Source organism: Triturus cristatus, chromosome 1_2 (assembly GCF_964204655.1).
Source record: "Triturus cristatus chromosome 1_2, aTriCri1.1, whole genome shotgun sequence".
NCBI classification, from domain to species: Eukaryota; Metazoa; Chordata; class Amphibia; order Caudata; family Salamandridae; genus Triturus; species Triturus cristatus.
The window spans coordinates 293,155,010-293,177,678 of record NC_140580.1 but is presented as its reverse complement, the minus strand read 5'-3'; the positions used below and the strand labels follow the sequence as shown (position 1 = coordinate 293,177,678).

The window sequence follows — 22,669 nt, the reverse complement described above, 5'->3', positions numbered from 1 at the left end:
GTTATTTTTAGTTCCCCCGCTGACTTTACTGAACTTTTCTCAAGTATACCCGTCCTTTTTTACCTGCAGATGCTCCCCAATGAATTTGTAATGTTTGCTGTTTTATGTTTTTTATGAGCTACATTGACGTCTAGGAGATCGAGACCTGATTGATTTCTGCCGTGATTTTGCTGTGTTTGGGTTTTAATGACTGTTTTTTTTTTATGTGAAAATGTTTTACTGAGATGATTTTATATTGTTTATTGTATTCTTTTATGGTTGTTTTGGTCAACCGAATAAAGATTTGATGATGGTGAGCAAAACCAAATGATAGTGTCGTATATGTATAAGTGAAACCTCCAACTACTAGTTGAAATTAACTTCAATGAGCCTTCTCACCCTTAGGTGTAATAGACCGCCTCTGGTACAGTACCGCTTATTAGCTTTGAAAGGACCTATACACCGTATGCACTTCTAAAAATACCAAAATCAGGAAAACAATTACAAACAACCCTTTAGGATCATGACACACTCTGATACCACCACTTGGACCACGACAATAATAATAGCAGTTAGGCCTGTAGAAGGAGACAGTCTCTGCAACCAACCTATGTAGTACCAATCAATTACAAGTGGAGCACCCATTGAACTTGGATCCCCATGACTTGGGCTTACCAACTGAGACAAATCACCCAACAATATATACAAGTGAGTGAAGGAGATCCTGAGGAGAGACAAGCCAAATGTTTTCTTGGTCGTCTTTTACTAGATATGGTTTGAACAGGGCTGGTACATCAACAACATGCTTGAATAGACAGTTCACTACACAGTGACTTATGAAGGGCAATCTGATCATCCACCTCACTGTTAATGTTCTCAAGACCAGCGAAGATAAACTTCAACCTCCAAACAGTGCCAGTGGCCAACGACCTTTTCTGACAGAGTATACTGGTGCCATAGAAAGTGTTCCACCTACATCTAGCACTCTGATATATTGCAAGAGATTTATAACACACTGGCATGTAACTTTCCAGTCACTTCAAACAATAAATACATATCAGATTATGTGGGGGTTGGTAATGTTCTATTAATTTTAAAATATAGAGTGAATGGAACATTATCTACTTGGCATTTCCTGTACTCTTTTGATATTATTTTCTTTGCACTGTAGAGTAGAAAGTTCTGTATACATTTGATGACCAGTATTGTGGAAAATAAATAGGAATATATTTAGGTTTAAATGATTGTAGGAAAGTGCCTCTTTTTACATGGTTACCACCTAACTTGTTGCTACATATCTGATGCCAACTCGATGAGTGTGCCCTGGGTCCCTGCCAATCAGGCTCCCAGGGCCTATGTTCTTCCCCCAAAACTGTACCCTTGTTTCCACAATTGGCACACCTCTGGGCCACATGTAAGTCCCTTGTAAAAGGTACCCCTAGCACCAAGGGCCTTGTGACCAGAGAATGCCTGTGAGGGCTGCAGCATGTATTATGCCCTCCTCAGAGAGCCCTCACCTTAACACCCACACACTGTATTTGCAGGCTGCATGTTCTGGTTCAGACTAAACTGAAGAGTCGACGTGGCACCCATCCCTGGATTCCTTGCCCAGCAACACTGCCTTTGGCATGGGTAAGTGACCCTTCTAGCAGGCCTTTCAGTCCTAAAGGCAGGGTGTACCATACCACCGGTGAGGGCATAGCTGCAGTGCTTGTGCCATTCACAGGCATTGTAAGTGCAGTGAAGCCATTTTGAGTATGGGGCTGGGGGTTTGTAATTACGAACTCCACATTTCCATGATATCTCCACTGAAGACTGGGACGTTTAGTACCAAACCTCTTAGCACATTAAACCCTTACTGATGCCAGTGTGGGATTTAATGTAAAATGCACTCAGAGGGCACCTTTGAGGTGCCCCTGAAAAATGATTAGCCGTGGTATGGTTCCTGACTAGCTCCCAGCCATCTGCCACCAGACAGGTTTCTGGATCCCTGTGTAGAGAGCCTCCGCTCTCTGGTTCGTGACACAAAGCCTGGGCAGACTTGTCATGCCTCTTCCCCGAAGGGTCCACGGAGGGGAAGCTTCAAAGGCTTGCTGCCTTTGTTAGCTACCCCCAGCCTCTGCTGCTATCAGCAGCTGGCTCCCACCGGTCCTGACCCCCACTGTGGGCGGGGGAATGGGCAGGAAACCCTAGTGAGAAACAGATGTGTGCCTACCTTTGCCAACTCCATCCCTCAGGTGGGGAAGGCAAAGTGAAGCCCACATCTCAGTCCCCTCCATCTTCAAGAAGAAGAGACTCCCCCAATCAGGACTTGGTATTTGCCCCCCTCCCTCTAGAGGGTGGCATAAGAGCGGATGTAGACACCACAGGGAAGGGACCCATTGGTCCTAACCCGCACACCCCTGTAACAACCCTAAAGCTAGTATTTAGGAGCACCACTGAATCCTGCTTCTTAGATTTGACAAGAAGGACCGAAGACCCATGCTGCAGAGAAGAGGACGACGACAACTGTTCTGGCTCCAGCCCTACTGGTCTGTCTCCTGCTTCAGATCCCCTGCAAGCTAAAACCAGTGTGTTCTGCAGCCAGCAGCTTTCAAGAACCCTGGGGACCTATCCCACCTTCAAGTAAAGACTCTAATCTCCCGTGGACACCGGAATTGTCCAACAACCAACTCCAGCTCAGACACGAGATCCGGACGGAACCATGTGTCTGCACCACTCTGTACCTGGTGCCCACGGCCCTAGTCCAAGTGGCCCAACACCACGGTGAGTTCCCACAGCAATCCTGACCTGGGATCCAGCGTTGGATGACCTCCACTGCGACACCTGCAGCCTTACCTTGAAGGGTACCCCTGCCCGCAACCGTACCTGAAGAAGAAAACCCGACACGAAAGGACACCACTGCTCCCGCTTGCCGTGGAGTGCCCGACCAACATGACTCTATGTCCAGCAACACATCAACTTCACCTTCCAGTCATTGGATCCCTCCTCCAAGCCTCCTGTGCCGACCCTGCAGCGTTTCTTCACAACCGACGTCCCCCATTAGTTTGCATTGGGAGCCCAGCGTCTACTTTGCACCCTGCCGCCCAAGTGCCGCTGGAGGTGCGCTTTTGGCGCCTACTTGTGGCCCCCTTTCTGCATACCTTTGATCCCTGGGCCCTGACCCAGAAACAGGTTTTCTTCAGAGTACCCCCTGTCTCCATAGTACTATATTGTGTCCAGACCTCTCCATTGACCTCTGCACCCCGCCGCCCCTATGCCGCTGAGGGTACACTCTCTTTACCATCCTGACCCATGCCCTGTGTGAGTGCTACAAGCCGGAAACTGAACTACAAAACTGAATACCTACCTGTAAGTTACTAACCTTGTTTTCCTCAATAGAAATAAATTGAACTGTACCAGTACATTGCATATCTTTATCACTGCAAAATCGAAAACTGTATTTGTTTGACATGTACAAGAAAACTGTAAAGTATTTACTGCATTTACAAAACAATACTGTATTCTTGAAACGTATTGCCAGTTCTACAAACTGTGTAACTTACCTTCACTAAGTCATTCTTGGTTCTAGTAATAAAATAGCAAAGTAACAACTTTTTATACAGTTAATTGGTTTGGATTCAGTGTTTGAGTGTGTGACATAATTTCTTCCCTGAGTGTGTACAACAAATTCTTCTGATAAGCCTTACTGCTCAGCCCAGCTACCACTAACTTGAGAGTAAGGTATTATCTGCTTTAACCTGTGCCATAACTTTAAGGACTCACTGGACTCGGTGCACACTATACCTCTTTTTGGTATAGTACATACAGAGCCAGGTTCCTACAATGCTGAATATTTGTCTTTCTGTTTTGAATTTAAGAGCTACTGCAAGTGACCTGCTGACCCCCTCACCTGTACCATTCAGCAGAAATCATCTACTTCCTCCAATTGGAACCACGTCAGATTTGGAGCACCCAAGCTCTTCCGGATCTCAAAGGCACACGGTAATTTTGTTCCTCAATTTAGCAATTTGAGATCATGTCGAACAAAGAGGTTGCTTGGGGAAATATTTCATGATGTGTTGTCATTTTAGTCTTTCTCTAATTTCTTGCCAAATACATACTATTGCCCTATCAATAATGTGCTCCTCTTTCAAATGTCCATGGCTGGAAGGTATCAAAATGCATTTGCACAGCATTTCGAAATTTTCTGCTTCTTCTCAATTGAAATGGGAGAACTGAGGATGAACCAGTAATTTGCTATACCTCCTTTTCTGATCTTGTGCCTGCTGGGTGCTCCTCAGGATTGGATCAGAAAATAGAAACGCTTGATCTAAAATTTGTGGTAATTTTAAGGAACAAAACTAGTGGCATGTCTAAAAGGGGAAGGGCTGGATGGATCCTGTGCATGCTTGCTCCTGCCTGGCGGGAGATTTAAAAATGCTCCCGCCAGGCAGAGGCAAACACATTTTCCTCTGCCGGTATTGATGCTCTACTCATGCCCCCTTCCCAAATATATAATTATAATGGAGGGCTGCCATTTTCTTTCTTTTTTCCATGATCCCACAGGATTGCATCAGAAACTCCAGCTTTTTAAAAACAAATTGGCCCCAGGGGTCCCTCTTACTTTTGGGGAGCAAATTGGCCCAAGGGGAAAAAAAGCTCTCTGGGCCAATCAGAAAACTGTCCAGATATACAAATATTTTTGAACCTTAAGTTCTCAAAAACTACTGAACAGATTTACACCAAATCCCAAACAGCACAATCTGTGGACCAAGAACTAACTTCCTGCCATATTTGGTGTAATTTCATTCAGCAATTTTTGGGGTAACACTGCCTAAAAAAAGTGTATGGAAAATGCAAGTGGGTGAATACATTAAATCCTTACCTACACTTTTCACACAATATCGCAGAAGAGGAAATCCCTTTCCTCGACCTCATGATCACAAACTGGAGACACACTGCAATCCAGTACCTACAAAAAACCTACTGACAGTTGTTATACAGGAGTTACCATCCTAAGTCCCTCAGGGATAACTTACCCTGCAGGTAATTTTTATGGATACGCCGCAACCGCAGCACATTACAAGATTATGCCACTCAGTCACAATCTCTGGTGGCCAATCTCAAGGCACAAGAATATCCCCCACACAGTGCAAGAATAGCCCAAAAATGTGTGAGAAACTGCGACAGAGAAGCACTATAAAACCATGCAGTAGACAACAGGAGGACTCACTGGCATGCATTCCTGATTTCAACAAAGTAAGAAACACTATCAAAACCATTAGTCGGGGGCGTGTCCAAGATGGCGATGGGGTGTGTCCAAGATGGCGACCGCATAGAACGGCCTTGCGGTCGCTCCGGTCCGCCAAGCTCAATAGCTCATCAATCGCAACCCATCCGCCGACCTCAGAAGCGGGGGAAACTTGCACTGCTGGCCGGCACTTACCGACTGCCCCTTGAGTGCCTGGGCAGCCGCTACAGCCTTGCCGGGAGCTGAGGAGAGCCGCATGGCCGCTGAGCACAGTGTGCGGCAGTAGAGTCCAACGGCTGGAACTCATCGCGGAGGGGCCGAGACCCAGTGATCGAGCCCCCCCGGATGCCAAGTTCATCCTGTGGACGCTTAGGGGCGTATTTGTTGGCCCGCTGCTTCCCCCGCCACGGTGAAGGCTGTTGCTGGCGCGGACCTGGGGCTGCTACGCTGTCCTGCGAGGCTGCGGGGACTGCTGCGAAGTTCCACCACAGCGCCTCACCTGATTTTGGTGGCCCATCGGCGCAGGGGGTTCTGCAGGGAGGCCGAGGTTAGTGCTGCGCACCTACGCTGCCTGCCACTCCCATGGGGCCCGGTCTGACTTGTGGCCTACTGCTGGGCCTACTCCCCAGCTGCCTAGCTTCTTCGCCTCCTTGCTCACCCCTTTCTGCGGATCCTGATTCCCGCTGCGTGGGAAAGGTCCAGGCGGCAACCTTGCAACTGGCCCTACTTGTTGCGGGGCCCTCAGCGTGCTGATTGCGGGGAAGCCTCTCTGACCCCGGGAGAAACCTGCGAGGGGCCTGCTGATCTGCGACACAAAGGGCCCAGTGGGGAGGGAGAGGCATGTGGTGGATGCAGCTCTGGGACGGTGTTGCAAGCAGGCGGTGAAGCGCGCTCCCTCCTGCGGCTCTGACCATTATTGTGCTCTGTCTATACGACTGAACTGACCTTGCCCTACGCTGTTGTTTCCAATGTGGGGTTGTAGACCCTGACGCCACTCCCCGGAGAACTAAGCAGACCGCGCTGCCATCTACGTCATATAGGCCTGCAGGCAGGATATACGAGTTCCTCTGCGGGGACGGCGACCGGCCCTGCCCCAGTAACAAAGCAGTGAATAACCACGTGCCCGGGGCGTTTTCCATCCATCCCCGGTGCCCATCCCAGCTAAGTTCTACGTTTCAACGCGGTCCCAGTCGTCATTTGTGGAGGAGTCCCATCATACAGAGTACCCCAAGATGTCAACCCCCATAGCGACAGGGTGGCCTCGGAAGGATCGCTCAGTAAAGAACATGCTACAGGCCAAGACCGCGAGTCAAGGCTCGAAGATGGCTGCTGGGGCGGCGGCGGGGGAGGACGCACCGGCCACGAAGGCCTTCATGACCTCGCTCTTCTCCGCGCGTAAGGCGGATCGCCAGGAACTCAAAATACCAGCTGGCGGTGGATCTCCGTGAGGTCCGCCGCGATGTCTCGGAGATAGGGGACCGGGTTGCGACGTTGGAGGAGCATGAAAATGGGCGCGACGAAGAACTAGAAATGATGCAGCGGAAATTTTCCTTCTCAAAGAACATCATGTTACTCTACAGGGTCAGGTGGAAGACCTAGAGAACCGCTTCCGCTGCAACAATGTGCGTATCCGTGGAGTGAAATGGGGAGTGGAGGAAGGTGATATTGGAGAGTTTGTCTAAGCCTTTTTACGGCATATCCTAGTCCAGGCGCATACAACTGAGATCCAAATCAATAGGGTGCACCGGGTTGGTTTGCCCCGCCGAAACTCTGCGCCTCCACCGGACATTCTAGCTTGTGTGCACAATTTCCAACTGAAAGAATGTATCCTACGCAAAGCTAGAGACTCGCAGCCTCTGCAATTCCGTGGTCTGGCTCCGATGCTGTATCAAGACCTCTCTGCGGTCACATTGCTCAAACGGCATGAGTTCCGGCCCATCACTCAACACCTGAAGGGAAATGGGATCCCCTACGCGTGGGGCCATCCCTTCCACATCATCTTTAAATTCGAAGGAAAAATACGCCAGCTGAGCTCTTTCCAAGAAGCCTCGGACATTTTGGGTCTCCCGCCTTCGGACCCGCCACTTCCGCATAAGGCTTTCACGTCCAGCAACAACAAACCAGACCGCTGACACACCGTGGGCAAGCCCTCCTCACCGTCCCATGGGCCGGTGAGGAGCAGCAGCTCGAGTGAAAGAGTCGGAAAGCGTCCAAGCCTCACTAGCCGGCAGCCCTGCAAATTCAACCCACGCCTGATATTTTTATCTAGCTCAACCATGGGATTCTCCACTTGAGCGGACAGAGGACTTGAATCGTCCCCACACCCCAGAACTGTGTTACTATGATGGACCTATGTCGTCACCGCACTGTTGCAGATTTTCCCTTAATATTACAGTAGTTGGCCGGTCCAGATCGGTCTTGAAACGCTTTTGCCAATCTTATGGTTTTGTATTTGGGGTTGCTTTTTTCTCTTTGGGGTTTGGGTGGGTCTTCTCCTCTGTGAGTCCTTTCGTCAACGACACGCACAACGACCACACACACCTGCCCATTCCCATATGCCGCATCCTCTCTGTATTCTCGCTACCCTGGGCAGCGAGCCCTCTCATAGAGCACACCTACCTCCTCCCTTCTCATCTGGATCTTAAGATAATCAGTTTCAACGTTATGGGTCTTAACAACCCAGTAAAGCGGAGGGCGGTTTATCCCTCAGGGGGAGACATCTGCCTCATCCAAGAAACCCACCTATTACAAACTGATACCCATCGCTTGCGCCATAGTCACTCTCCTTACCAGTACTGGCCCTCCACAAACAGCGAAAGAGGTGGGGTGGCCATTCTTGTGGCTAAACATTTTTGGGGCACAGTAGTGGAGACTGTCTCGGAGAGGGGCGCCTTTTAGCACTGCGACTTTGATTGGGTTCCTCTTCCTACACTGTTGCCTCCATCTACTCCCCTAATGACAGCCCAGAGAAATTCTTGCTAGAGGCCTGTGCTGAGGTGTTGCAGTCTCCTGATTCAGTGGTGGTGGTGGGTGGTGACCCCAATCTTGTGATGAGCGGGCCACAGGATTGTTCTGGTTCCCGCTCCGGGGGCACGAGCCCCCTTTCAGCAAAGGGAGGGGACTGGCTGCGCGATGCAGGGATTAGGGATGCCTGGCGCTCCTTACATCCAGATGAGACAGATTTTTCATATTATTCGGCCGTGCACTAGACATATGCTCGTCTTGACCATTTCCTAGTCACCCCAGCTGCCTGGGCCTTGTTTACAGAATCTACTATTGAGGCGAGGGCCCTCTCTGACCACGTGTCCATTACCCTGTCCCTGCGCTTCCCCCCCGAGCCCCAGCTTCAACCCCGCAATGGCGCCTGCAAGACTCCCTGCTTAGGTCCCCAGAAGTAGTTGCGGACATCAGGCGTTGCATTACTGACTATATAGCATCTAATGACGGGGGGACACACCACTCTCTTCGGTATGGGAGGCACTTAAATTGGTTGTGCAAGGAGCTCTCATAGATAAGGCCACTTATGAGAATAAGATCAGACGGACGAAACGCGCAGAACTAGAGGCTACAGTTAAAGAATTGGAGGCCATACATAAACGCACGGGTGCTCCCCGAATATGGCGGTAACTGGAGAAAGAGCACTTACAGCTCCGCCTTCTTGATCTAGACCGAGCTGAACACGCGGTGGTTCGCCTGAAACACAAGTACTTTGTTGGCTCCAATAAAGGTGGCCGCATGTTAGCACATAGCCTGCGTAGCCAGCAAGAAGCCCACTCGGTTAAAACGCTCCGCGATGGAGCTGGTCAATCCCTCTACGGTGACACCCACATAGTATCGGCCTTTCGATCCTTTTATCGAGTGCTCTACGCGGCTGATCTCTCTCTTTGGCCTGACCCCTTTGACTACCTCAAAGATGCGGCGGTGACACCCTTGCCTACAGGCAAGTCGGACGCCCTGGAGGCACCTTTCTGCACAGAAGAAGTGATATCCGCGGTCGCCCGACGGAAGTTACAGAAGGCACCAGGACCTGACAGCTTCGGTGCCCTTTTTTACAAAATCTATTGCACTGAACTCGCCCCATAGTTAACCCGCTTGTTTAACTCTTTTGCGGACACCGGGTCCCTTACTCCCTCCATGCTACAAGCCATCTCGGTCATCCTCAAACCAGGTAAGGACCCAGAGCTTTGAAGCTCTTACCGGCCTATCTCTTTATTGAATACAGACGCCAAATTGTTCTCTAGTATACTAGCACACAGGCTAAACCCCCATATGCCGGGTCTTGTGGACCCGGACCAGTCCGGATTCATCCCTGGCAGGCAATGTGGGGACAATACAAAGCGCATTTGTCACTTGATTGATAAAGTGCACCGGTCAAAAGAAGAAGCCCTTCTCCTAGCGATTGACGCGGAGAAGGCATTTGACCGCGTGCACTGGCCATACCTCTTCGCGACTCTTGAGCACTTTGGTCTGGGTCCACGGTTCCATCGCTGGATTGGGAGCATCTACAGTACACCTCAGGTGGCAGTTCGGGTTAATGGCGTACTTTCTGAGCACTTCGAAGTAGGGCGAGGGACACGGCAGGGCTGCCCCCTGTCTCCCCTGCTCTTCGCCCTCTATATGGAGCCGTTGGCCATGCGACTCCAAGATAACTTCCTTGCACGTGGCATCACATTTGGCTTAGACCAGCACCTCATTAGTTTATACGCGGAGGACCTTATTTTTTCGGTGGCACACCCTCTGTCCTCTCTACCGACTATCGTGGAGGACCTCCAGACATTTAGTCAGTTCTCATGCTTTAAAATCAACATGCAGAAGTCACAAGTACTCAATCTCACCGCTGATCAGCTGACGGTGGAGACCCTCCGGAATCGCTTTGCCTTTGACTGGGTGTCGGAAGGATTTACATACCTTGGGCTGGTCCTCCATGGGAGTCTTGCGAAGACTGCAGAGGTGAGCTACTCGGCCCTAATATCTCAGATCCGCTCAGACATACACCGATGGCGTCATCTTCCCCTGACCTGGTTTGGGAGACTGTCCGCGGTTAAAATGAATATCCTTCCGCGCGCTCTATATTTATTCCAAACATTACCACTAGAACCCCCGCCTCATGCTCTGCGACAGATACAATCAGCAATTGAGGGGTTTGTTTGGGGCCCGGTCGCCCCACGATTTCGGAAAACTCTGCTTCAACGGCCTAAGAAGCATGGGGGTCTTGCTTTCCCTAATGTCACTCGATACTTCCACGCCTCGCATATACGTTATTTGGTGGAGTGGAATCGCCCCATGACTGAGAAATATTGGGTATTCATGGACCAGACAGTGGCGGGTCATCACATCTAGCGCGATGCCTGGATGCCGAGGCCAGCCCGCGCTTGGGCTTCTATTCCTCTCCCGTTATGCGTCCCACGATGCTCGTACGGGACAGGGTTTCCCGGAGGGCCAACCTGACCACATTCCCCTCTCCCTTGACCCCGCTTTTCTCGAACCCCACCTTTCAACTGGGGATGACTAATGGGGCTGCCACATGTTGCATTGAAGGGGTTTGTAAACGCTTGGGGCATTTATTCGATCTTCGGGGCCTTATCCCTTTTAAGTAACTCCAATCGGACTACAATCTGTCCGCGACCGATTTTTATTTGCACTCCCAGATGATACATTGGATCTCTGGGGCAGAGACACGATCCCTCGCAGTCCATCCGATGTTACCATTTGAGAAATGGATAATTAACAAAAAGGACGACAAACGTCTTATCTCCGAAATCTACTCCCTCCTCACTGCAGCCCTCCCTAGGGCCCGCACCGCTGGACAGAAACACTGGGAGACAGAATTAGGGCGTACGCTGACCGACAAGGAATGGGAAGATGTTTTTCATCGGGCGCACCACACTTCGTACTCCTCGAGCCACACAGAACCGTCTTTTAAGATCGCGACCTATTGGTACTATACCCCTGATAGGATCTCTAAATGGCAACCCCAATGCAATGGCCTCTGCTGGAGGGGATGTGGTAGCCCCGGGACTCTTCTCCACCTACTTTGGCATTGCCCAAAACTAACCCGTTATTGGGAACAGATACTAGACGACATTGATCTGGCTTTCAACACCTCCATACCTCGGCTCCCTGCATACACTCTCTTAGGCCTCCCTAATGCGATAACCTTTCCCCTGCGCTCGCTTAGGGGTAGGCAAATGGCGCTGGCCTTGAACGCTGCACTCAGGGTTATATTGGCACAGTGGAAATCAGACAAGGTACCGGAGCACATCCACTGGGTTCACCAGCTATAGAATCTCTTAGCGTTGGAGAAGCTCTCTATAGCAGCGGCTGGGAGGAGTAAGGACCATGCCAAAACCTGGGCCCCGTTCTTAGCTATTCTCTCCAAGGAATTCCGAGAATTAACCTGCCCACAATACCTCCGCATCCTTAAATTAGTCCCTGACAACACTACTATTATCCCATAGTAATGCGCACTACTGGTCCCCTTTCACTCCCCGACGTGATGGATCTGTTGTCATATACAGGGAGCAGAGACTATCATCTGTCCTTCCTTTGTTTGGCTCACTGAGGAGAAAGGGTGGGGGAGGGAGTGGATTATGTTTTGATTTCTCAATCGTTTCATTTTATTTCTTGTTCCGTTTAGTGTTTAAATTTGGAATACTACTCAGAGCCTATCGCCTCCAGGGGACGCCATACGACCTCCGTAGCCTCTTGCTTCTCAAATGACATGGGCGCCAGCCCTCAGCTCTGTCAATTGGTTTCTAGTCTCTCTTAAGACGCGGCTGGCCCAGTTGGGTTGTAGGCGGCTAGCTGTGTTTAACATTGAGAAGCCCTATTTTTATTAATGCCTTGCTTGTATAGCTGGATTCCATCTAGCCGGCCCGCTGGGTTGTAGGGGACTCCATTCTGTCTCTCTGCTTTGTATTCTGTCAATAAAAACAGATTTAATACTAAAAAACATTAGTGAATTATACAAATGGGTGACACATCCTTCAAATTCCCTTGATTTGCATTAAAACGCACCTCTAACCTCAAAGACATGTCAATATATACAAGACCACAAGGTCCCAAACAACCAGAACAGAGATCTTTATGGGACTTACCCCCTGTTAGGGGTCATTTCCCCTGTGGAACATGTTCTGTATGCAAATGCACTGCAATCGCAACAGATATCTAGCTGGATACCACTTTTATCTAGACACAAATGACGCATACAAACTGAAATTCTTAAAACTGTGTCTATATGGTTACCTGCTCTTGTGGGCTGAGATAAGTGGGCATGACCACCCGTCCAGTGAAAGTGAGGATAAATGAACACCGTAGCAACATACGCTGTAAAAAGATGGGGAACCAAGATGAGTACACATTATCCCAACATGAGCCACACATCAGGCGACATAAAATGGACAATTCTTGAGGCACACCCTAACATGAACAAACAAAACTATTCATAAGGGAACAGAAATGGATTTTCCATTTGGCAACACATTTACAGGGATTACGATGAGATCCCATGAAGTGAGATCATACACCAACTGTCTAGTATGAGATCAAAAACATGGGGCTGACTTTGTTTGAGACAGTTGCTCCAGCTGTATCACTCTAATTTTGGAGAAGCCGCTAGTCTCTTACACTTCTGGTTTGACGATCTACCATATGTCTATACCAGGAAGGTTAAACATCTAGAAACCCCTGAAATAAGTACTCTTCTATAGACATACTTTCTAAACCTTCCACACTGATTGATCAGTCTGTGTGGCACCCACTGGCCAGTTTCCCAAGAATTCATTCCTTTTTAAAAAAAAAATTAATTGGGATATTACTGAGCTGAGGAGTTTCAAACAACACAATTTTTGAACACCAATTTGCGATGAAGGGATGTTTTTGCACTCGTATCCCTGGTGAGCTGTATTACTAATCGTAAAGTAGCCAAATAATGCAACCCGTAATGAGCCACCGACCGGGGACAGTGAATGTTCTAGTTGTCCGGACCTCACTAGTAAAATGGCACCCGTAATAGATCCCCGTCTGGGGTCAGTGAGCGGTTCAGCAGCATGGGCTGATTGCACCTGAAAAAGATTAAGACAGTGAACGCGGTACTTAATAGTGGTCACCCGTCCAACTCCCTAACTTCCAAGAGAGCTGAGCCCGGGTAGGTCTTGCCGCACACTTGTGCTGTGGATTTTGTAAGTTCTCTGTAGCTCCTGAGACATCTCCTATGGGGACGCTTTGTATGAGATGGAGGGTGTACCGTTCGGCCTTCCAAAATTTTGTGGATTTGTCTTTCAGTACACGTAATTAGCGTGTTGCTATGCCCCTATTCGAGGAAGCCCCACTGCACCAAATAGGTTGAGTTGACAACCCCTGGTGGGCTTAGTGGTTGGATTCTGTATGTGATGTTTGCCACGTCTTGTTTTTCATTAATAAATGTGCAGTATCTTGTGTAGCAAGCACAGTCTACCAGCATGTTTGGCAGTGCCATGCATGCCGAACCTAAAATTTGTCACTATTTATGTTGTAAACCTTTACTTTCTTGATCACAGGTCAGTTTTTACATTTTGTAAGGTACTTTTATAGATCTAGGCACTTGCCCGGTGAATGGAAATTGGGTCATTGAGTAATTACCAATTCCAGCCACTTGTGTAGATTAGGATTTATTGGTCCTGAAGAATTGCCACCAGATCCCTTGTGGACTGATCAGGGGAAGAAATATGTTGACCTACCAGCTATCATAGACCATAAATTCTGTTGATATCACAGACCTTCTTTTAACATAGGCTAGGTGACTCACTTATTAATACTATTTTAGAGAACCTTTTGACCAATTTTTAACCTGCACTTCTCTTGTATTCACAGCTGACAAAATCACTTCACACTAATCTACACTGTTCAGCCCCACACCCAGGCTTCAGACAATTTGAAACGGCATACAGATAAGATCTCCGGTAAAGAGCCCCCTTATGGGTGCCCATCAGGCATTTCAGCGCCGCCCCAACGTGGTGCTCGCCCAATGATGAAGCATGACACCCTTCCTAAGGAGTCACACTCCCGACTGACTCCTTTGGACTTCGCGGACCTGGTTATCCCAATTTATCAGTTTTCAGTATAGGAACTGCATACCCTACCTATTACATAATTGTATTTCACTGATTCATGGTCCCTCCTTTGTACTTTTGTTATCTGATAGAGACATCTAGCCGCAGATTCCTTAACTTAGAATATCTTCAGGCATCAGACTGGATCCGGAATACTTTTTGCAGCAGCACCTCTTATTTATTTATTTATTTTTAATATTTGTAAAGCGCTGCATATACCCGTAGGCGTCTTGGCGCTAAAAACCAATATTGACAAGGAAATGTGAGGGGGTAAACCAGTTAATTGAACAGATGTGAGGGAAGAAAAGAAAAAGAGGTTAATGAGAGAACAGCCAGGTTTTCAAGAGTTTGCGGAACTGAAGCAGTGTAACACTTTGTCTGATGTTAAGGGGCAAGGTGTTCCAGAGTCTGGGGGCCGCCACCAAAAAGCGTCGGTCACCCCAGGTAACTGTTTTGGTGCGAGGGACGACCAGTTGGCTAAGAGTGGCTGATCGTAAAGCTCTTGTGGGTTTGTAAGATTGTAATTGGTCTCTTAGAAAATGTGGTCCTTGATTATTGATTGTTTTAAATACTATGCAGAGTGATTTGAAATTAATTCTTTTTTGCACAGTAAGCCAATGAAGATCTTTTATGTTTTTGGAAATGGGTTCAAACTTTGTTTTGCCGGTAAGAAGGCGAGCTGCCGCATTTTGTATTGTTTGAAGTTTTGCAATTAGTCTGGTTTGAGCATTGAGGAATAGCCCATTGCAATAGTCCAGGGATGAGAGGACCAGGGCAGAAACCAGTGTCTTAATGGCAGAGTCAGGGAGAGAAGGGCGTATTTTCCGGATCATTTTTAACTTCAAGTGTGCTGTTGATACTGTTTTGTTGGCGTGGTTCATGAAATTTAGTCCATCATCAAAGATGACACCAAGGTTCCTAACCTTCGAGGTGGGCGTGGGAGGAGTACCGAAGGTCTCTGGCCACCAACAGGTGGACCAGGCTGGAGAGAGTGGACCGAAGATGAGTACCTCGGTTTTTTCCGAGTTTAGCTTTAGGCAGTTTGTAGCCATCCAGTCTCCTATATCTAGGAGCCCTTTCTTAAATTTTTCAGCTACTTGCTCTCCGTCGCCTTTAATCGCCAACACTAGTTGGATGTCGTCGGCGTAAGAGGTTAGGCTCATCCCATGTGCTTTGATGGTCTTAGCAAGGTCCGACACATAGATGTTGAAAAGTGTCGGACTCAGGGATGAGCCTTGAGGAACTCCGCAGGGAGCAGAGAGTTGAGCTGATTGAAAGGGTCCCAGAATGACAGCCTGCGTTCTTTTGGCTAGGAAGGACGCTATTAGGTTTTTGGCAGTGTGGCAGATGCCAAGTCCTTGGACACGGTCGCCCAAGGTGTTGTGGTCGACCGTGTCGAAAGCCGCTGATAAATCTAGTAGAACCAGTATGGCAGTGCCACCCTGGTCCCTGATGACCCTGATATCATCAGCGGCTTTGATCAAGGCTGTCTCTGTCCCGTGATGTTTTCTAAACCCAAACTGCGTGTTGTCGAGAAGCTGATGTTTTTCAATAAACTCGGAAATCTGGGTATTCATGATTTTTTCAATCGTCTTTGCCATGAAGGGTAGACTAGCAATTGGTCGATAGTTTTTTAACTCACTTTTGTCCAGTGAGGGTTTTTTTAGCAGAGGTTTTAGTAAAGTGTTTTTGAGAGGGTCCGGATAATTGCCCGACAGCAATATTAAATTGCAAACCTGCGTGAGTGCCGGTATAATGGCATCCATTACTGGTCTAAGTACAGATAAAGGGCAGGGGTCCAGGGGTGAACCTGATTTAATGGTAGATAATGTATTTTTTATTTGGTCCGGGGTGACTGGTTGGAAGCAAGGGAACGTGTTAGCTGGGGGGAGAGTGGTAGATGAGATTGAACCAGGAGGTGATTTGGAAGAGAACGCCTGGTAGATATCATCTACTTTAGTGTAGAAAAAAGAGGCAAGAGAGTCACACAAAAATTGTGACGGGGGGGGAGTGAGGTCTGGGGAATTGCCTGATAATGCTTTGGTGATTAAGAATAGTTGTTTGCTGGAGTTCTTAGCTTTCTCAATTTGATCACTGTAGTATTCTTTTTTTGCTTCCGCTATCATGTTTTTGTATAGTGCTAAGGATTCCTTATAGACAGATTTACTACTAGTATCATAGTCTTTTCTCCAAGTTCTTTCCTTGCTACGATTTATCTGTTTTTGTGTCCTTAGTTTGTCATTGTACCAAGGTGCGGTGGGTTTAGCTCTATTACTAGCTTGTGGCACTGTCCCTCTGCGCACAGAGGGACAGTGCCACACGACTCTTTCCCCCACACCCGCTCCCCCCCCCCAACGTCGTCCACATACGTGACGCCAGCGAGGTCATATAAGTCCCTCCCGGCTCGCTGACGTCAGTTTCCTTCTTTTCTGCGTACAACGCGGATCCGGAGTAAGCTGGTCCTCTGGCCTATTTTCAGGCCCTTTTTCGACGCTTCAACGCTTCTGGAACAGTGTGCGATGCTTTTGGGCTTTAAATCTTGTACTTACTGTTTGCAGCAAATGTCCGCGACGGACCCACATCTTATCTGTATGTGGTGTCTGGGCGAGCACCACGACTCCACAGACTGCGACACCTGCCAACACCTCAAGCCGAAGTCCCGGCGGGAGCGCCGGATGAAGCTTCTTTCGGCACGGCTGTCCTGGTCGGAGTCGTCTCGTCCCCCGGCCTCTTCAACGCAGTTCCACCGTCGATCGCCCTCTGGGGCCCGGGGCCGTCGTTCGCCACTTCTTGGTAAGTCACGGCACATGTCGCCGAGGTCCACGACCTCACTTTATCTGTTGTCAGGGGCACTGGTTCCCGGAACATTGCGGAGGTGCGCCCCGGACAGATACCCCCCCCCCCCTCTATCCGCCCTATGCAGGTGCGGGGGCGACTCGGGCCCAGATGGAGGTCTATGCCGCGGATCTGCAGGCCACCCTTGGGCCCTCTCCCGTCCCTGGGGCATCCTTGGGGCCTCCGCTCCCTGTGGGGTCGCTGACGGACTCGCCGGTGGGTTCGCCCCTGGCGTCAAATGAGCCCTTGCCCTCCAGGGACGTCGGAGATGTGGTATCGTCAGGGCGCGGCGCGGCTGGGTCCCCCTCTATGATTCATATGGCATTGTCAGGGTGCGGCCCGGTTGGGTCCCCCTCTACGACCCATTGCACCCCTGCTGCGTCGCATAGTCCCGTGGGTCTCCCTGTGTCGTCGCGGGTGGTTGCTGGTGCTCAAAGCCTCGCTTTGTGCACGCCTAGGCCTTCTAGGCAGGCAGCCACCTGTCCGGAGCCGGGGCACTTGCCGTTCCGGCGCCGTAGACTCGCCTCCCCGGCTCTGACTCCACTTCTTTCTTCGGAGTCGGAGCCTGTTGTGGTTGAGGCTGAGGCGGCGCCAGAGGCTTGCCTCCCCGGCTCCGGCGCCTTCTCCTTCTTCGGAAGGGGAGCTTGTCACCTCCCCGGCTCTGCCTCCGCTTCTTCCTTTGGAGTCGGAGCCTGTTGTGGTTGAGGCTGAGTCGGAGCTGGTACGGCGCCAGAGGCTTGCCTCCCAGGCTCCGGCGCCTTCTCCTTGGGAAGGGGAGCTTGTTGTGGATTCGGCGCCGGACGGGGCCGTCTCGACGCCGGATGGAGTAGGTTTGGTGCCGCATCGACGCCGGGTTGTTGACTCTTCTCCGGAAGCGTCTGGAGAGTTTGGCGTCAGCCTCAAGTCTGACGACGCAAGATGTATTCTTGCCTATGCCTCCCTTAGAATATGTGGATCCGGCAGGATCCCCGCCTCCTCAGGAGCACCCGAACCCGGCAGGCTCCTCGCCTCCTCAAGAGCCTCATCAGGACCCCCATTCGTCAATGGGGCTCCCCTCAGTTGGGCATTGGTCGCACCCTCACTGTCTTGGGAGGGTTACCTTACAGCCCTCACCTACTGATAAGCTACTGTCCCCTCCTCAGGGGGCTACCGAGGCTGGTGCGGCTTTTCTGAGATTGGTCTCCTTGGCCACTCGGATTTTTAACATGCAACCCCCTTCGGCACCCTTGTCTGTTGACCCTTTACTTGATGTCCTTCACCGTGGGTCAGGGAATGTGGAGCCGCTTCTGCCCTTTGAAGCTTCTCTTTATGATGCCCTTTTGGGTATCTGGGTTCGGCCAGCTTCCAGTGATCCGGTGGCTGGTTCTGTCTTGCACCGCCACCGTCCTGCTCCACATGATCCGGTCTGCTTATTTGTGCATCCAAACGTGCAGGGGTTTGTTTTGCAAACTGCCTTACCTTCCTTGCCCCGGCTAATGCTTCCTCCCTCCCGGGAGTCCAGATGGCTTGAGTCATGGGTTCGGAAAATCTTTGCCTCCACTAGTGCTGCACTATGGTCACTAAATAGTGTGTGTCATGGTTCGGGCTACCTCTGCCCTGTGGGACTCTGCAGAGTCTTTGCTCTCCACCAGCACTGAAGGCGCTCGTGTTGACCTCCTTCATCTTCTCCGGGATGGCTGTGACCTTGCTGAGTTTACGATCCGCTCCGCCTTGGATACTGCTGATTCCTTAGGCCGGGCTATGGCTGGTTCGGTTGCCTTGTTGTTGCTCACGCCGAATCGGCTGTTCAGCGCCTCGTTGTGGGCTTTTGCCCCCCCTTAGGCCTGTGTTCCTTAGGCGTTCGTTCTGGGGTGGTACCTTTTCATTCAGCATCCTTTTGATGCGTTATGTGTTTTAGGCTGGTAGTAAGCCTCACGTCTTCCTTTCGCATGGTTGGGGGTGATTACCCTTTCATTTAGCATCCTTTGGATGCATTATGCATTTTAAACTGGCAGTTAACCTACTGTGGCAGTGTTTCACAGATTGTTCCTCTGACTGTGGCTTGTCCTAATAGGTGTTCCCCGTTGTTGTGGTGTGCATACTCCGTGTGGGATACTTGTTTGCTATTATGTAGCTCTGTTTATGTCAACTGGGCCTAAGAGATCCCATGGCCTCTAGGCGTCCTCTGGCACTCTTATCTGCCGTTCTATGGTGCTCAATGTTGTGCCTTGGCGTCATCTTCTATACGTCATGGGCCATCTTGCTTATTTGCCTCATTCTCCTCCTTGGGAGTTTTCGGGGTGTTCCTCACGCTTTAAAGGCAGCTTCCGTCTGCCATTACTGCACTAGATGTGTCCCTCTACAACCATGTTGCATAGTCGTGGCTCAGCTCCCTGTCTTTGATATATATATATCTGTCTATCTATATATATATATATATAAATTCACTTAAAAAACCATAGGTTTCACACATGTTATAGTTAGCTGGACATTTCCCTCGTAAAAAAACAATGAAATTCCCCCGTTATAGTTAGTGCAGGCAACTATAACTCACGCGACCGCAATCCTCTGCTGATGACGTCAGATATTACATCACTGTATTTAGACACCTATTTACCCATGTCTTCTTCCATTAATCTTTAGCTATACATATATTACAAATATTTATTTTTCAGAAAGACACATATATAATCATTGATGTAATATCTGACGTCATCAGCAGAGGATTGCGGTCGCGTGAGTTATAGTTGCCTGCACTAACTATAACGGGGGAATTTCATTGGTTTTTTACGAGGGAAATGTCCAGCTAACTATAACATGTGTGAAACCTATGTTTTTTGAAGTGAATTTGCAAGGTTTTTTAAATGCTAATTCCTAACTATAACGTGTGTGAAACCTATGGTTTTTTAAGGGAATTTGTACAGTTTTTTAAATGCTAAGTTATGTATTTATTAATATTTTTTTCTTCAGGTTTTTCACCGTGCGCGCACCCCGCGCTTTTTCGTCAAAAAAATAAATGTTTTTTTCACCCTTGGGGGTCCTTCAGTGACCCCCTGACAAAGGCTAGGGGGTCAGGAACTGTCCACCCTGCCCCCTTTTCATGTTCTCCACCTCTGTTTTTCACTGCCTCAGACTGCGAGAGACAAAATGGCGGCCGACACTTCCTGATTTCGACCGATTAGAATGTTTACTGACATCTAACAACCAATCAGAATTGCGCTCGCGCACGTCACCGTGCGCGCATATAGATGTATATATGTACTTTTAACTGAAATTTTCTCAGGAACTACTGAACAGATTGACTCCAGATATTCAAAAGTCACATCCCTGACCTGAGGACTACCTCTCTGCCAAATTTCAAGTCATTCTGTTCAGCAGTTCGGGCTGTACCTTGGACTAAATGTCCCTATGGAAAAATGCATGGGGAAAACGTGTTTTGGGACCCCCCTTTTTTCTCGGCCCCCGCTTGACTAATCACCCCGAGACTTTCAGGGTAGGAGCGGAGCAGAGCGCCCCACCTATTTTGAAAAATTCGCGAGGATTCGTCAACTGGCGCCAAAGTTATTCAAAATAGAATTTTCAGATTTCCTATGGAAACACGGTCCTAACTATAACTATCTACTGGCGACCGCCAGTAGATAATATATATATAGATAGATAGATAGATAGATAGATAGATAGATAGATAGATAGATAGATAGATATGAATTTATATATATATATAAGTTCCATGGGTACTTTTCTTCCTACCTCTTCGCCTCTCTTCGAGGCTGCAAGGTCTGGTCCAATGTCTCCATGTGTCAGAGAGCTTTCAGTGATGCATGCGAGATTGCCCCACTTACTGGGGTGGTTCCCCTGATTTACACTGCTCCCTTCTTCGTGTTCAGATACTGAACGATTCTCTCTTCTGGACAAGGGTTACTTGCCTTCCAGTCGGAGGGCGTGGTCTAAAATTCTGAGATTCTTCTTCCGTTTCTATGCCTTGGTACTTTGGTGCCTCTGCTGCCCCTTCCTTCGGAGGTCCCTCCTTTTTAGGTTCACCCTATATTATATCGGCGGGGCATGCGGGACGGCTCTTCTGATGTCAGTCGTCCTAGGTCTACACCCTGCATGTCTGTATTTCATGTGTTGATTCTCACCTTAGTTTCCCAGCTGCCTGGTTGAGCAGCCTTATGCTTGTTTTACCTACACCACCTTATGGTCTCTGTGGCTGTTTGCTCTGTGCATGCTTCTGTGGTGGCCTGCATCAGCGCGCTTCAGGTTGTTACTGTTTGCCCCTGTTCCTCCTTTTGGGACTGGGTGTGCACTTGGTGTGTTTATTGTTTCCGCCTGCACTTCTAGAAACATTGCTGGGTTCTACCTCTTGACCTTTGGTTCTTCCATGGGCTAGCCTGGTAGGCTCTGGTTGCCTCGCTGGTTGCGTCTCTTCATGTTTCTTCTCAGCCATTGGTCGATGTTCACATGGTGCGCCATTAAGCAGAGAGTGGTTCTTTTTCCTCTCTCTTCTTTTGTTCTGGTATATGGCTGGTGCCGTTTCTACCTCTCATGCTTATACAGGTATGGTATAGCGCCATTCTGGCATTTTTGGGATGTCTTGCATCCCGTTATCTTTTGCTCTTCGGGGCTATTTGGGTTGCTGTCTGGCTGTTCCGCCACAGCCTTCCCCATTGTCCGTCACTCTGTTGCCGGCTCAAGTGCTTGGCGCTTTCTGTTGTTCTGTCGCAGACCCACCTCCCCTTTGGGGTATAGCTGTGGTATCTATTCTAAGTTAAGGAATCTGCGGCTAGATGTCTCTATATCAGATGTACGAGTTACTTACCTTCTGTAACGATGTATCTGGTAGAGACGTTGTCTAGCCGCAGATTCCTTAATGCCCACCCAGCCTCCCCGTTCTGCGAGGCCCTTGCCAAGTGGGGTTCTCAGCTGGCCTCTTTCACTTGCCATTGGTTTTTCTCTCATGGGTGCTCACATTGTTGCGTCCCTTTGAGAATTGCCATAATACTCCCTCTAAGGGGTTCTCTTCCTGTAAAATGGTGCCTTTTGCTTCACCTTCACCAGGAGTCTCATCCCCTTCTGCCTTTCCCCCCTCCTACCCTCACTACTGACTCAGGATTCTGATCTCCTCTACAGTCGCCTTCTTTGGGGATCTGTTGACCTCTGTTTCATACTTCCATTACTATAGGGGCAGTGCCACTCTTCATACCTTCCTGTAGTGGACTGTTGTTCTCTCTGTGCTCCGTTCTTGCTAGACGACACAGTTCTACATAGTAATGGCAGTCTATTTCTGTCTGTTGAGATGTTCTTCTTTTGTTGCATTTGGGGAAGGGTCTTCGCTTAGCTTGCGGGGTTCTTTCTTACGGCTTTTTCCCTTATATGTAGACAGTGCCTAATTCTGTCTTTTACGACGGTGTCCTGCACCATCCTTCTTCTTTATTCACGGGTTTTTCATCCCTCGCACACTTTTCCCATACTTTCACAGTTTGTTGTTGGTGGCACCGCGTTGTGCCGCAGAAAAGTATCGCCAAAGAAAACTGACGTCAGCGAGCCGGGAGGT

General features: G+C 49.1%; 1 protein-coding gene across 9 annotated transcripts in view; it reads left to right on the top strand.

Annotated features, from left to right (window-relative positions):
• The window catches only part of FAM149B1 (family with sequence similarity 149 member B1), a 511,501-nt gene that overhangs the window by 294,789 nt on the left and 194,043 nt on the right, over positions 1 to 22,669 (top strand). For all 9 annotated transcript variants that reach the window (XM_085603795.1, XM_085603798.1, XM_085603792.1 and 6 more), the window contains one exon: positions 3,840 to 3,963. In XM_085603795.1, coding sequence (XP_085459921.1) covers positions 3,840 to 3,963 — 124 coding nt within the window. The remainder of the gene's footprint in view (positions 1 to 3,839; positions 3,964 to 22,669) is intronic.